The following is a 15,887-nucleotide window of genomic DNA, read 5'->3' as shown; positions in this document are numbered from 1 at the left end:
GGGCTACACCCTTGGTGTTCTTTGGAAAAGCAAACATGGTGCTTGACTTTAAAGGTGCACTGAAGAGGATTCTGAACTTGTCCTTTTGCCGCGGGAACTCGATCTACACGTTCCCAGCATTCTTAGAAACTTCGACTTATTGCCCTGTGTGGCCGATTTCCCTAATTAAATCGAATTAACGTCCGGCTCCCGCCCTTTTTTTTTAATTCTCCCTCGTACGGTGGGCGGAGTCGACCAACGCGTGGAGTGCCTTGCAGCCGGCTCCGTGGAGGCTTTGCTTTCGCTTTATTTTGTTTTTTAGGTTTCCGTGAATAAATAGTTTCATTCGCAGATAATATAGCCGCAAAATAATCCCGCAGAAATAAAAATAAAAATACGCGCGGACTATTTCCTACTACGGACTACTACGTATTACTCCGCCGATGGCAGAGCGGCAAGCCGCCACGGGACTGGGTGAAAGGCACTCCACGCGTTGGTCGACTCCGCCCACCGTACGAGGCAGAATTAAAAAAAAAAGGGCGGGAGCCGGCCGTTAATTCGATTTAATTTGGGAAATCGGCCATACAGGGCAATAAGTCGCAGTTTCTAAGAATACTAGGAACGTGTAGATTGAGTTCCCGTGGCAAAAAGACAAGTTCAGATTCCTCTTCAGTGCACCTTTAATGCTTTTTTGTCAATATTGTACTGCTTTTTCTGGGCTGTTGCTCGCCTTGTGGAGCTGATATCTTTAGGACTGTTTTGTTGAACTCCCAGATCTGCTTTAAGTGTTTAGTTTATGAGTTTGAAGAATTGTAAATTCTTTGTGTGATATTTTGTTTGCAGTCTACACAGGTCTACGACAACTGCACCGCAAAAAATTACTGCTAAAAATTTGTGTTGGGGAAAAAAAACATCTAGGACTGTCATTGCACCTATTATACATTAAAGAGTCCAGTGAAGGTTTAACCAGTCTTCTATCACACTTTATTGAGTCAGCAGCCTTTTCACAAGGTGTAGAAGAAAAATTGTAGAAAAAAGTTCTTGAGATATAGTGGTAAAATTTTTTTTGCACTTAGTTTTGGGAGTGTTACTAACATGCAAAAAAAATAATAAAAAATCTGAGTCCATTGAAAAGTATGAAAGTTTGTGCTGAAAGCTACTTTGAGTGTTCATAGTGTAGAAAAAAAATTGCATCGGTATGGCATTGCGTAGGTGCGTACTACCGTTGGTATTTAACGGAGTTGACTGATGCGATTTGCAGCCGTGAAACGGCCCTTCTTGGGTTGCTTGCCGAGCCATGCTTTCAGCTGTCATCCCTGGAGTTCCTGCTCGGTGGTGGGCCCACGTCGCTAGTGATGCAGGAAGGTGCTGCGGAGGAGCCGGAGCCTGTCGACAGCACGCCAGTCTTCTCACTCGCCAATTGTGAGTCAAAACGATGCACTTTTCGTTGGCATGCAGCTACGTTCAACTGCTACAGACACTTGCACAGATGTACATGGTGCACTTCTGGTAGTCCTATGGAAGATGCAGAGGCTATGAAAAGGAACCATCAGCAGTTTTGGGGAGAAGGCTGATTTCAATGACGTGCACTTGGGGCTGACACTTGGCAACCTAAGCCCTGCATGCACCGAAGATTAAGCTGTGCTCAAAGCACTGTGGCATTAAATGTGACAGCCTCTGCATTCTTTTGTACTGCAGGTGGTATGCTTTTACTAGTGGGTTACTGTGCCTACAGCCGGAGTGAATTGGCTGAGGGCACAGTGAAGATGGCAGTACCGAATGCACGCCTGTGCGTGTGTGTGTACAGATAGCAGCGCCACTTTCTAAGACTGTTAGAAATTAATCTGAGTTCAGTTTTTGGTCTAGTTTCATGGAGAGGAAGAATTTGGTAGTTGGTTTTCCATGATAATAGTGTACATGTTTGGCTGTGGTCCCCGCTTATATATCCTAAGTTAGTACTGTGTCCTCTGTGGTGATGTGATGGCAATGAAAGCAGAACTCCCCAGCACGTGTTCCACTGCTGTGTTTACAATTGGTGCCACTGCCCTTTTCACAACAGATTCTGCTTTCTTGGTTGGGCATTTATTTATTTATTTATTTATTAATACCTCAAAGGCCCACTAGGGGCATTACATGAGGGGTGGGCATACATATCATTGAAAAAAATCAGTGATGAATGATTTGAAGTATTCCAGGCCAGGATGGATGAAAGCTTCAGCGGGGAGGTCGTTCCAATCTCTTGCGGTCTGGGCGAAGAATCATTTTAGGTGCGCAGAAGTAGATGCTCGAGGTGTAGCGGATAGTGCCATCATTCAGCTTATTGTGGACAAAACAGGCTGCTAGTATACTAGCACTCCACTGCCAGACATGGAGTGCTCGGCTGCTGACCCGAAAGACGCGGGTTCGATCCCGGCCGCGGCGGCTAGAATTTCGATGGAGGCGAGATTCTAGAGGCCCGTGTACTGTGCGATGTCAGTGCACGTGAAAGAACCCCAGGTGGTCGAAGTTTCCGGATCCCTTCACTACGGCGTCCCTCATAGCCTTAGTCGCTTTGGGACGTAAACGCTTTGGGACGTAACCCCATAAACCAAACCAAACCACAAATCCAATGAGTACCTGCCACCTTTGTTATGGACCTTGTTGATAGGGAAGCAAGATACAAGAGAAGCAGACCAAAAGCAAAAGACAACCAGCAAGAAGAGTGTAGGAAAGGATGTAATCGGAACACCTAGGATTTCATTATCAGGACACCGATGTACAACTTGATCTAGAAAGCAGAACCGGTTTTTCTGAAATTCTGGTTGACGTAGTTGGCACCCTATTTTCTGGCATAGAATACTTTAAAAGCAGGGAGACACGCAGTCATCTTGTCTATTGATGTGCTTTTGTGTGCGTGTTTGATAGCACTTCTGCTAAGTGCCACTATAGAAGGTGCGTCAGATTCATCGCAGTTGTGCGATGCTGTGTCGCATGTGCCCAGACTCGGAGGTGAAGGAGGAAGAGGTGGAGCAGGCGAGGCAGCTGGTGCAGCTGGTGCAGAGCCGGCAGCCGCCACCGGTCACCTTCGACGAGGACCACATCTGCACCATCTGCTACGCGCAGGGGAACTCGGTGCGCTTCGTGCCCTGCGGACACCAGTCCTGTCAGTGAGTGCACATCCGACACCACTTCTTGGTCTTGCTGCTCTTCTCTTGCTCTGGCAGGCAGTGCTGTGAAGCGTACTATTTCAAGCTGTGAATTCTAATGTCTGTAGTCTTTCTGTCTTACCGTAGTGTCTTCAACGTTTTACGCTGGCCTTTCTCTGTAGCGCGAGGGTCCGCAAACTCGGTCCTATGGAGTTTTTTTCAGGTTCCCTGAGCACCTTTTCATTTCATTTCATTTTTATTTTATTTACCCTGAAGGCCCTAGTCAGGGCATTACATTAGGGAGGGGGGGGGGGGGGTGGCAGACAAGATTAGAAACTACAGGATTGCATTAAAGTCTGCTTAAAAGCCGAACTGCGAAAGCCTTTCCCTTTCCTCTTTCTCCCTCCATTAGTCCTTTCCCTTTCCTCTCTTTCTCCCTCCATTTGTCTTTTTTTTTACGTTTTATGTTTTATTTATTTATTGTTTTTCTTTATTCCATTACATATATCTTGCTTATCAAGTGTTGCTTAATCAGCTTTTACATTTTATTTTAATTACCTACAACTTATGATTGACAGTTCATGTGGACAACTTCTGTCTACAATTTCTGTCCATGCCACACTCATGAGCCAAGCAAAGCTTACACCTTAAAAAATGTGCAAGGATAACTTATTACATTAAAATACATTTACAGCAAATGTAAACCGGTTGTAAGAAATATTACAGTGTACATGTAAAGTAGGTACAGCAAACTGCTACAAGCAAAATATGATGGTAGACAACAGTGTCGGTTTCATGAAAACATAAAGTTACTGAAGTATAAAACAAATGATAACAAACATCAGTTGTAATCAAAGAACAAACAACAACGATTTCAAAAACATTTCAATCTCAGAATACGAATTAACAATGTATTTACAATAAATACTTTCTAGGGCATTAATGAAAGTTTGTTTGTTTGTTGGGGTTTAACGTCCCAAAGCGACTAAGGCTATGAGAGACGCCGTAGTGGAGGGCTCCGGAAATTTCGACCACCTGGGGTTCTTTAACGTGCACTGACATCGCACAGTACACGGGCCTCGAATTTCTCCTCCAAAGAAATTCAACCGCCGCGGCCGGGATCGAACCCGCGTCTTTCGGGCCAGCAGCCGAGCACCATAGCCACTGAGCCACCGCGGCGGCAATATTAATGAAAGTGGTGTGGCCAGTAATACTTGTGATGGATTTCCGGAGGCAATTCCATTTGTTAATAGCCAAATGCAAAAGTCAGTACATGCAAATGGAGGTTCAACTCTGTAATTATGGTCATTTCGTGGAAATATGTATATTACAGGTTTTATAAGTTCAAGGCGTGCTGTTCTCCTTCCAGGCTCTAATGAAATGAGGCCGATATCTTGCTTGATTCCCAATACACTTTCATAAGTTGACTATTTACCTGAAATAAATCTAGTGCATAGCCTTGTTTTGCAGGGATTCTAGGTTGTTATGTGGATAAGATTGGTGAGGACTCCAAATGAAAGACGCATATTCTATCTTGGACCGTACTATGGAAGTATAAGCCAGTAATTCAATGTTCTTGCTAGCATGACGAAGTGAGTGATGGATAAAACTTGTGTCCGTAAGTGCCTCAACGCTCACTTTTCCATTACCCGCTTTTTTTTGCGTTTAGTTAATGTAATTGGTTATAGCAGACTGCATGACTATATGACTATACAGCCACTCATTAATAACTAGATTCGGGTCATTGCATTTTGGGGTGGGGGCCTGTATGCATGCACAGTGCTTTGCAGCACCTTTTGAAAGCTGTTGGGCTTCCTTGAACCTAAAAAGAATGAGAGCTTCTGCTGTAGTACAGCAGTTAGTGCATCTCTAGTGCTACTTTTCTCATCTGTTGCATACCTATATGCTAGTTGAGCTGTGCTGTTTTATTTTTCACTCTTGGGTTTCTTACTCACTTGGATATTTTATGAGATCATTATACTATCCTGTACTCATTTAATTATGTGACTAGCAGTTCATTTGACCCATTCAGTTTTTATTTCTGCTATTTGGCATCATTCTTTCTGCAGTTGCTTGTGTAGACATGCGAAGCTCATGAACTTGCTTTAAGGAGCAGTAAAACAAACTGTTAATATTATCTTTGTATTCAGGTAGGAACTAGCAATACAGTGTGCAGAAGGACATGACTAAACTGCAGTTGTTAAAATACTAGGGGAGATTGGGGAGGTGATTAAAATCATTTGCTGCTTAAATTGTTCTTGACTCATCATCATCATTGTCAGCCTGACTACGCCCACTGCAGGGCAAAGGCCTCTCCCATGTCTCTGCAATTAACCCTGTCCTTTGCCAGCTGTGGCCGCTATATCCCCGCAAACTCCTTAATCTCATCCGCCCACCTAACTTTCTGCTGCCCCCTGCTACGCTTGCCTTCTCTCAGAATCCACTGCGTTACTCTTAAGGACCAGCTGTTATCTATTGTCTTCGCATCACATGCCCTGCCCAAGCCCATTTCTTTCCTTTGATTTCGACTAGGATGTCATTAACCCATGTTTGTTCTCTCACTCATTCCACCCTCTTCCGATCTCTAAACGTTGTTACACCTATCATTTTTCTTTCCATAGCTCGCTGCGTTGTTCTTAACTTAAGCTGAACCCTTTTCGTTAGCCTCCACGTTTCTTCCCCATGGGTGAGTACCGGTAAGATACAACTGTTGTATACTTTTCTCTTGAGGGATATTGGCAAACTGTCATTCATGATCTGAGAGAACCTGCCATATGCGCTCCACCCCATTCTTATCCTTCTAGTTATTTCCCTCTCATGATCCGGATCTGCGGTCACTACATGCCCCAAGTAGACATGTTCCGTTACACAGTGCTGAAACAGATCAACATTTTTAAGGCGGAAGCCTTTAATGCCTCATCGTTGTAAGCAGAAGTTGTCGACAGAAAATGTCACGCTTTTCAATTGGTCGAAACGGTCGTGACGTCACAGTGCGCGAATTTCAAACGGGGCCAATTGTACTTTGGCTACTAACCATGCAACCAATTAAAGGGATTGTATAGTGATTCTCCAAGTTAGTGGGACTTACTTAACCAATTAGCCTAATTAACCTTCCTAGTCAGACCACAGAAATAAATAGAACCGAGTAGGAAATTGGCCGAGCTCGGGAATCGAACCCCGGTCTCTGGAGTGCGAGACGAGCACGCTACCACTCTGCCATGCCAGCTTGATGGCTTGGAATGAACAAAGGCGCGTCTAGTGAATATGGTGTCTTCGTTCACTCCCATCTTCCTCCCTTCCCGTTACGGCAAGGTTTAAGTGACCACCGAGATATGACACACTGATACATTTGCTTTCCTAAAAAACCAATTTACCGATGAGCAAGGTGTACAACCTTTCCTCAAAAAGCGTTGCATTCAAAGGGCAACGCATTGCGCCAAACGGGTGGTGGCGTTCCGTGGACCGCCTGACAGCGCTGCAACAGGCTGTCGCGTTCCACTTCTAAAGGCGAAGCTAAAGCGTCATTAATTGGCAGTTAATTAATGCACCAACAGAATGTGAAGTGAACAATCGCGTAGCAGAATGCAGCATTCAGGCTTTCGCCTTTCACCACTTTAGCCGGTAAAGTTCTTCGTAATTTTTTTTAAATGCTGTGTACTTCATTGTTGTTCACACATCCGTTTCTGACGTTGCAGTGTCTGCATCCTGACCCACCTGGCAAACAGCAAGGAGTGCTTCTTCTGCAAGGCTGTCGTGGAGAAGCTCGACCCTTGCAGGACACTGCCCCCACAGTGAGCGTGGCAACGTTGGACCCCAAACTCCGCAAACGCGTCCATTCGCTGCCTAGCAGAATTGAGTCGCCTAGGGTTATTCACCTTGTGAACTACTGTACAGTAGGAGGAGAAGAAGCTGGTGATTGTAAAGACTGTTGTATTTAAGTACGGGGATATCTCGGTGTGCGAGGGACATTCTGCTTGTGCAGGACCTCTGCTGTTGGTGTTTTTTGAATGAGGCACAACCCTCATTTTTGTTGTGTGCTTATTTGAGTTGTTTCCTTGCTTGGCAAGTTTTTTTTGCCAGTTCTGGTCATAGTACTGTGTGATGTGTACCGCAGCATACCACATACATGAGGTGTCCTTCTACGTGACTTGTGACTGGCTTTTCAAAAAAGCGCCGTATCATTTAGGTTTCAAAGCGACACAGTGTTGTTGGTGGCTGCTTTGTGCTGGTTGAACCATGACTAACCAACTGATTGGTTAAGGGGGGACGAGGGTCTTAAAACTAACTTTTCCATTTATGGCTAGAATCTCATGAAATTCTGCACACAGATGCGTTTTTCTCTTCTGGTTCCAAATATGTAATCATAATTGAGCTGTTGGTCTTGGATCTTACAAAGTCTAGAATGTGATTAGGTAACTTCTTACGCAGCTTTAATGAACTTTCTCGTTGCATTTTGTTGCTCTTATTTACATGAATTGATAGCAAGAGAGTTCCCGTACCCGGTGACATTCTTCGTTTTTCTCTAAAGGCATGTCATCCTGATGTACTATGTCGAGAGCAAAAGGTTGCAGTATTTTACACTGCAACTCGTTAAGCTAATTGTAAATTGCTATTTATACGTGGCCTAAACAAAAAAAAAAGTAAGAATGTCATCAGGTATGGGAATCTGCTGGCTATCAATTCATGCAACAAAATGCAATGAGAAAGTTTATTAAAGCTGTGTAAGAAATTGCCCAATTACACTCTAGAATTTAAGATAACTTTTGATCTAAGACCACGAGCTCAATTATGGCTACATATTTGGAATCAGAAGAGAAAAACACATCTGTGTTCAAAATTTCATAAGATTTTAGCCACAAATAAAAAGGTCAGTTTTAAGACCAGTGTCCCCCCTTAAGTAAGTAGCTCCTACAACTGTTGGAGGACAAGTACAGAGTTGTAGAAAGCCATGAGGAACTGAAAAAGAAAGGGCGGGGTGATTCGATGGCTCCTGGCTCCTTTGTTTACGGAAAGAAAGAGTAATAAAGCAGTTTTCTTTGCAGACATTTTTAATTTCATACAAAATCCATAATTTCTGTGCTGTGCATTGTTATGAGCATTCTGAGACTGGCAGGTTTGCAACAAAGGTTTGACGACTGCACTTGCCGTAGGCATGTGAGAACAGCTGCAATTCGGCACTCCTACAAGCCTCCTCCCTATGCTGTTGTGCAAGAAAAACCAGATGTGGTAGAGGCCTACCCAGGTAAATACTCTGATTGGTCAGAAGGTAAATGCAGAAGTTTCTTCACTTATGACTTGCTATAATGCCAAATGAGTCACTTAATCTATCAACCACGATAACAGGTCTCTTGTGCAGCTAGAACTGTGATAAAAAAATAAATAAATTTCAGGACAAGTCCAATTTTTCGGGAAATGTTCCGTTTTGGACTCCTTTTGACTTTCCAGAACTTTTCAGCTGAAGTTTCTTTCCGATATCGTGCAATTCAAAAGTTGTTCAATCCTAAATTATTAGTTGCTAGTAGTTAATGGAGTGCACGCTTTTGGGCAAGTTGGTCAGACATGCTTCAGCAACAACTGATGCAGCAGGAGGCGACGCTTGTGTGTGTGTGTTGTTTTCGCGTACTTGTTGTTTCTCGCTACGCCGGTTGTAGCTGAAGCTAGCTGATGACACTTAAAGGTGCCTCCTGTGTGCAATAGGCAACTGCCAGCAATATTGTCTCGCTTGTTATTCTTGCATAACGTACCATTTTTAAAAAACTTTTTTTTTTTTCAGACTTTAAAGGCACAATGAGGACAATTAGAAGTTGGCCTGAGTTGATATGGGGACAGCATTCTAATTACAAAGAGACCACTCCCACCGAAAAGAGAGGCTCTATAAGCCAGGAAAGACCACAAAGAAACAAAACATAGGTGTTGATATCACCGCCCGATTTGGCGAGTGCAAGACGTGAGTTGTCACCAATTTTAGGGTGCAAATCCGAGTGGCTAGGCTGCATCGCTATTGGGTTCAAAAGGTGGCTACCGGTCCTTTTCGATAAGGATATCACGAGTTTGAATCAACTGGCGGGGAGATTTTAAAATCCAATTTCATCGCCAATAAACGCGTCTTTTGTTGCCGGGCAAACGTCCACACAGCCAGAGATTCAAGTTTTGCTGAGAACAGTACCTGGATGGAGTCAAGTCATGCAGCGACACATTATCATGTGAACAAAGCGGTGCATTGGCACTATATGTGGTTACAACCGACAGCAAACTTTAAGGGCTTGGCGCAAGTTCACAGCGAACATTGTTGTCAGTGCTGAAGATTCTCTACTGCTTTGCATTTGTGCATTTGGTGTAGTGCCGCAGTATAGTCAAACCTCTACGAGAAGCATTTAATTCGTACGCTGTAGTAGCAGTAAGACTATTTTTTTTTTTTTGATTCGAGAAGGACGGCTAGATGCAATCTCAGTTTAGCTTTTGAATGAGTTGCTCAGTTTTAGCTCAGTTTATTTGAACCACTTCTATTCAACAAAAATCTCTACTGCTTTGATATCTGTTAAAACTGAGGTTCAAGTGTGCATCTTTGAAAGTCTAGGCTACAAAACTGCTTCGGTGTCGCGTGTTCTTGAATGTTGCGTGTTGTGGCACTTTGTTCTTGAGTCATTCTACTAATACTCAAGCCAAGCGAGCAAAGTAAATGGCATTGAGTGGCAAGGACTTCAGTTTAAATGTCATTCAGGTAACGCTCTAGTCGAGCAGCTGGGAGCTGAGAGTTGTGTTTGAAAGTCGTAAACTCGTTAACTTTGTTCGAAGAAACAAAGTCTTGATGAAGTTCCGGCACACAGATCTTCATGGAGGGAACATATAAGCACTGGGTCGATGAAAGCTGAATATATCTGTGCTGCAGGAGCATGGTTCTCCTGAAGTGTCTGGAGTTGCATCAACACTGGTAACCCATTTAACGACAATCCACATCGGAGGAGAGTGCTTTCAGTTAGCACACAGGATGCAGTGTCCATGGGCCTGGCCTCACTATCTCACCATTTGCAGTTTCATTTATGTCCACAGTTGAAAGCACTTGTCTTCGTTCTGTTGAATACAGCGGGGCATGAAAGTGATTGGCCACTGAGGGATGATCGGGCAGGTCACCTGTCAGTGCAGTTTCCTTGCACTAGCAGCCGCCGCGGTGGCTCAGTGGCTATGGTGCTCGGCTGCTGACCCAAAAGACGCGGGTTCGATCCCGGCCGCGGCGGCTAGAATTTCTTTGGAGGAGAAATTCTAGAGGCCCGTGTACTGTGCGATGTCAGTGCACGTTAAAGAACCCCAGGTGGTCGAAATTTCCGGAGCCCTCTACTACGGCGTCTCTCATAGCCTTAGTCGCTTTGGGACGTTAAACCCCATAAACCAACCAACCAGCCTTGCACTAGCCGCCAGCTGTGTTTTAAAAAGAATACGAAAGTGCAATCACTTGAAGGATTGCATGCAGTGTGTGGAGCTACTTTGCTCAGTCATACTGCGAGCAATTCTGAACATTTTTCATTAGAAATGGATGTAAAATGAAGTTACGATTGTTGATGAATTGTGATGTAGCACATTTGTGAGTTAATTTGCGCGGAGAAGCTCGCTAGGGTTCGTAGTCTTGTGCCAGTGAACAAATGTGCTCGAAATAGTTTTAGGCAGTTCACGTCGAAGCTAATTTTGAATTCATTTTTCCAGATCTTATGCTGCTGCTAGCATGGTTAAGGAAATAATGGCATTGTATTGTTCATTCTAAAACTGCAGCTGCAAATTACCAGTGCAAAATTTTGGAAGTCTTATGGTTTAGTCAGTATGGACTCAGTGGTCAAGCTCAAGCAATTAATCGGATAAACAGCCTGTATTTTGTCTTTTAATGGGAAAAAAAAGAGACAAAAGGAAACTAGAAAAATCTGCTATATTTGCTTTATTCCACGTTGCATGACATGCACTTAAACACTGCTTTTGTTAAGCACTTGTGTAAGTCAACTTGTTTTTTTCCTTCCCATAAAAAGCTGGTGCTTTCCGATTGCACTGTGAATAGCTAAGGCACAGGTAGCCTGCTACAGTCTAAAGTTTGGCTAACTAATTGGACTGGTTGCCAAGAAAACAGTGTTAGTTGGTAGTCACTGCTTTTATTGCATCTTCTCTCTGTCCTTGTAGTCATGCTGTTTCTATTATGCAAGTAGCATCGTGACCTAATATCTCAGCCAGTGAAATATATAAGCAAGAAGCATTCTGTAGCGTTCTAAAGCATTCTGTTGCTGTTTTTAGAGGCTTTTTAGAGAGCTGACTGCAGCTGCTGCATTCACTCTTCTCTGCGTGAAATTCGGCAATCAAGCGCAACAGCCCGAGCTTCAAGTGACGCTAGCATGAGACACATGGAGATGGGGTGTCCTTTTCCGACGCCTGATGCAATATGGCACTGGACACATGGTGCATATGCCTAGCAGGCGTCCATGGAGTCGCCGCATAAAAGCAAAAGCTGCGAAACGTTGCAATTAAAAGCAGCCGTCGAAGGTCCCACAGATAGGTCTCGCACCCCACAAATACATTGGCACTGCACCTAGGTCGACTGACTCCCCAAATTTCCGATGGAAATTTTTGCTGAAAGTCGACACAGCTCCAGTGAGCTTGACAAAGCTTCAATGCGCTCTCTCTTTTTTTCGCTGTAGTGGCCTTGTGTGATAGAATACATGATTTTAAGGCGGAAGCCTTTAATGCCTCATCGTTGTAAGCAGGAGTTGTCGACAGAAATGTCACGCTTTTCAATTGGTCGAAATGGTCGTGACGTCACAGTGCGCGAATTTCAAACGGGGCCAATTGTACTTTGGCTAGTAACCATGCAACCAATTAAAGGGATCGTGTAGTGATGCTCCAAGTAAGTGGGAGTGAATTTAGTTAATTGCTTAATTACCCAATTAGCCAAATGAACCCTTCTAGTCGGGCCATATAAATAAATAAAAACGAGTAGAAAATTGGTCGAGTTTGGGAATCGAACCCCGGTCTCCGGAGTGCGTGACGAACATGCTAACCACTCCGCCATGCCAGCTCGATCGATGGTTTGGAATGAACACAGGCGCGTCTAGTGAATAAGGTGTCTTCGTTCACTCCCATCTTCCTCCCTTCCCTTATAGTGAGGTTCAGGTGTTCACCGAGATATGGGAGACAGATACATTTCCTTTCCTCAAAAACCAATTTACCGACAAGCAAGGCGTCCAGCCGAATGGGCGATGGCGTTCTGTGGACTCCTTGGCAGCGTTGCAAGATGCTGTCGCGTTCCACTCTTGGAGGTGAAGCTTAGCATCTTAACCACACATCAGTGACACAAGCAGCAACACTGCGCTTAAGGCTTTCGCCTCACCGCACTTTAGGTCAACAAAGTGCCCCCGAATTTTTGATAGTGCTTATTGTGCCATTCAGCCTTTGCTTTTGTGCCAGAAGGATGCGAAATATTCGCTTCGAATTCGTTTTGAATAAAAAAAAAAAAACATATGCACAAGCCTACGATTTAGTTGTGTGGTTCTGGGTGCGACAGGCATAGTATCAACTTTTTCCGTTCCATGCCTCTAAGAACGTTGCTTGCCCACTAACGATAGATGAGACCGTCAACTGTTTCCCATGGTAGTGAAAGAGTTAAGATGGTCCAGGTTTTGCCACTTAATGCCATTCACCTAGCTTTTGCAGCATTGGTCTACATCATAACTGATCAGGCCTGTGAACGTAAAAGGGCCCCACATCTTCAGCCATGCTAGCATTATCTGCTTCACTCAGACACGGCAGCGGCATCTCGACCAACAATTGTATGTGATGCCTTTAACATGTGCAGTGCCTCCACATTCTACACAGGCCATGTGAAGAATGTTCATTGGATGGTAAATAGTTGCTCGCAGAAAAAGGTATAATACATAAAACCAGCAGCTTGCTGTGTATTTTGAAAGCAGAAAATATATACGAGAAAGCTCGCTTTATGAAAGCAACGCAAAATGAGAGCTTGTTATGAGACATTTCATTGGTATAATCGTAGAGTGTGCGCAGTCTCGAGCACAACACATCTGAAATATTGTCACCGCACCCATTGTTGCCAAACTGCTCCACTGTGAACACAAGTGGTGTATACAGGACTAGCAGTGTTATGAAGTTTAGAAAGCTATGCGAAGCATAGAGTTTCTTACTGTTACCTAGAGGGAAAGCTGGCGGCGCTGCACTTCAGCCACCATGGACGCCCAAAGCATCATGGGGCGGTGAGCTACTTGTTGCGGCACAGTCGTAATTTTTCGGAAACATGGAGTGGCACTACTAAGACGTTTCATTCCGAAAACTCTGTTCGTGTGTGCGCAGACGGCTTTCACGCGAACGCAGTGTGCAAAACCCACAGTAGTGAAAACGCGACGACACACGACTCCAATAAAAGGTTTCACTTTTCCGAAATGCCTTTAAAAAACCTCTTATAGTATTTAAGCAACAACATCTTTTTTGAAAACATATTTACTTTTAAAAGTGCGCCTGTTAATTACGAAATATTAGTTGTTATAGTGTTCATTACTTGGCCAATAGGAGAGCAAGTTGTCTCTTATTTTGGGCAAACTTTGCACTTAAATGCTTTTCTGCTCGTTTGTTGCAATCATTAGACCAGATATTGAATGTTAGGACATTTGTAGTTATCAAACAGCTTTATTTTTCTATTATTTTTGGGCCAAAAGTTGCAGTTCCGCAACAAGTAGCTCACCGCCCCATGATGCTTTGGGCGCCCATGGTGGCTGAAGTGGTCTCGAGGGGTCGCCATGCAAACTCCCATAGACGGGCTGCCAGCTTTCCCTCTAGGTAATAGTAAGAAACTCTATTATGCGCAGTATATGTTCAGTATAGACTGCAGACTATAGTTTTTGGTAGAATGCACAATAGACAGATCTCTTCAAGCACACTGCGTGTGTGTTCCATCTCTGCAGTGACCATGATTGCATGAGGCAACCATGTGACAAAAGTCGGCCTAGGCACCTTGAAGTTCATACCAGTGGGCTCAGCCAATTGGTATTGTTGTTGGCCAATGCCCTATAGCACATTTCGAAGATTGTGCTGCATTAAATATTAAGCACACAACTCACAGGCATTTGCTGCAACAAAGTATGCTAAGCTCTTAGACACAACTTCTGCCAACTTAAAAAAGTTTAAAAAACTGTGTCGCTTATCAAGCCAATTAGCACCTCTGACATCCGTGGTACCAGCCACAGTCGCCACTCAGTGTTCTGTGCGGCAGCGGCGACTTGCTGAAAGTCGTGGCGGAATCAGTCATTTCACTTCAGCAACACAGCTGTGATGTTGTAGTGTGCTGTCATTTGAGTGCTGTTTGTGATCACAATAAAAAGTATTCTCAAACTATTTCCGTGAGGTGTCATTTTTGTCGCGCCACTAACTTATAGCACCTATTACATGCAGTACAACCTCGTTAATTCAACCCCCGTTTGGTTGGGAGATTTGTACTGTTGCCAGAGTCTCGCCATACACTCAGGTAAGTCCATGGCGTTGGAGGCTCGTTTATTTGAACGCCGGGGGGGCTGGCGTCGGGAAATTCGAATGGACTCCCAACCTGCTCAACAAACGACCGTACATGTACTCATCCATGTGCCTGAATTGCATATTTTATTGTTTACTACACCCATCTGACATTTTTACATGTGTGCAACGGTGAGCCCTTCGTTGACAGTCCAACCGCATAGTTTCGTTTTCGGAGTTTCACCGCCAGCCTGCGGCGGTGACATCTATTGGCAGCACATATATCGGCCATCAGGCCATTTGGAATGATGATTGCCTTGTTACCAATATTTTTTTTCAAAGACGTCTTGTTGCCCTGGCACCAAAGCGCATTTCCTCGCTTTCGTCGGTGTGGTATTTCAGTCACGTTATTCCAGCGCTTCGAAACATCGCTTGTCACGTGCTGTTCGTGCGGTGAAGCCTCCTCTTACGTGACGCCATATGCGAAGGAGCGCTAGCACTACTGCATTGAACACTAAAAAAATCTTGCAGAGACCTTTACCATTATGGAGCAGCTCTGCTTCCAGCATCCCCAATAGTGTGCACAGATGAGAGAATTTAACAGAACTCCGAAAGTTGGTCGCCACGCAGTTTTTAGCATGGTTTGCACCGTAATATCTTACTTTCACCCAAACGACTTTTATCACTTATGGAGGGGCCATTTGATAATTCAACATTCGAATAATTGGGACGTTTTTCCCACTCCCTTGAACTCCGAATTAAAGAGGTTTTACTGTAGAGAGTTTCCACCAGGAAGCTGCAGCATGCAGTTTTGGCAGTGCAGTTGTGTGCACAACCCATTCACGGTGCGGTGTCTTCTGGTAGAAGGTTTGAATGACACATCAAGGGATGTGTACCGGTTTTTTTGTACACGGACTTCTACTTGTACACGGAAGTGTACAAGTACTTGCTTTACATGAAATCAAACATAATTAGAATCACCACACAAAAATACATGTTGCCTAAAAAATTCCAGAATTTTGAGTTCATTAAAATTTTTTTTCTAAGACCAGCTGCCCCTCTTAAATGAACCTAACACACTTTTAAGGCGAAAGCCTTTAATGCCTCATGCTTTGGTTAGCAATCTGTGTCTTTAATGCCTCATGCTGTGGTTAGCAATCAGCAGCTGTGTTTTGACGGGTGTCCACCGGGATATGTGAGACAGTTACTGCATAATTTCCTTTCCTCAAATTCAATTTTCAGTGTCTTCATTAGGCCGCTCTTTCTTCATGACTGGGAATTACAGCAGGGAAT

The 15,887-nt window shown here is 44.0% G+C and overlaps 1 protein-coding gene across 3 annotated transcripts in view; it reads left to right on the top strand.

Moving 5' to 3' along the window:
* Positions 1–14,480, top strand: part of LOC149327828 (E3 ubiquitin-protein ligase RNF123-like) — a 50,607-nt gene extending 36,127 nt beyond the window's left edge. For all 3 annotated transcript variants that reach the window (XM_089563269.1, XM_089563270.1, XM_089563268.1), the window contains 3 exons: positions 1,241–1,401; positions 2,960–3,125; positions 6,800–14,480. In XM_089563269.1, the coding sequence (XP_089419395.1) occupies positions 1,241–1,401; positions 2,960–3,125; positions 6,800–6,899 (427 nt within the window). In that variant the 3' untranslated portion in view covers positions 6,900–14,480. The remainder of the gene's footprint in view (positions 1–1,240; positions 1,402–2,959; positions 3,126–6,799) is intronic.
* Positions 14,481–15,887: the final 1,407 nt, after the last annotated feature.

Source organism: Amblyomma mixtum, chromosome 10, assembly GCF_055824585.1.
Source record: "Amblyomma mixtum isolate Tamu chromosome 10, ASM5582458v1, whole genome shotgun sequence".
In the NCBI taxonomy this organism is placed as follows: domain Eukaryota; kingdom Metazoa; phylum Arthropoda; class Arachnida; order Ixodida; family Ixodidae; genus Amblyomma; species Amblyomma mixtum.
This window is presented reverse-complemented; position numbering and strand designations above follow the sequence as displayed.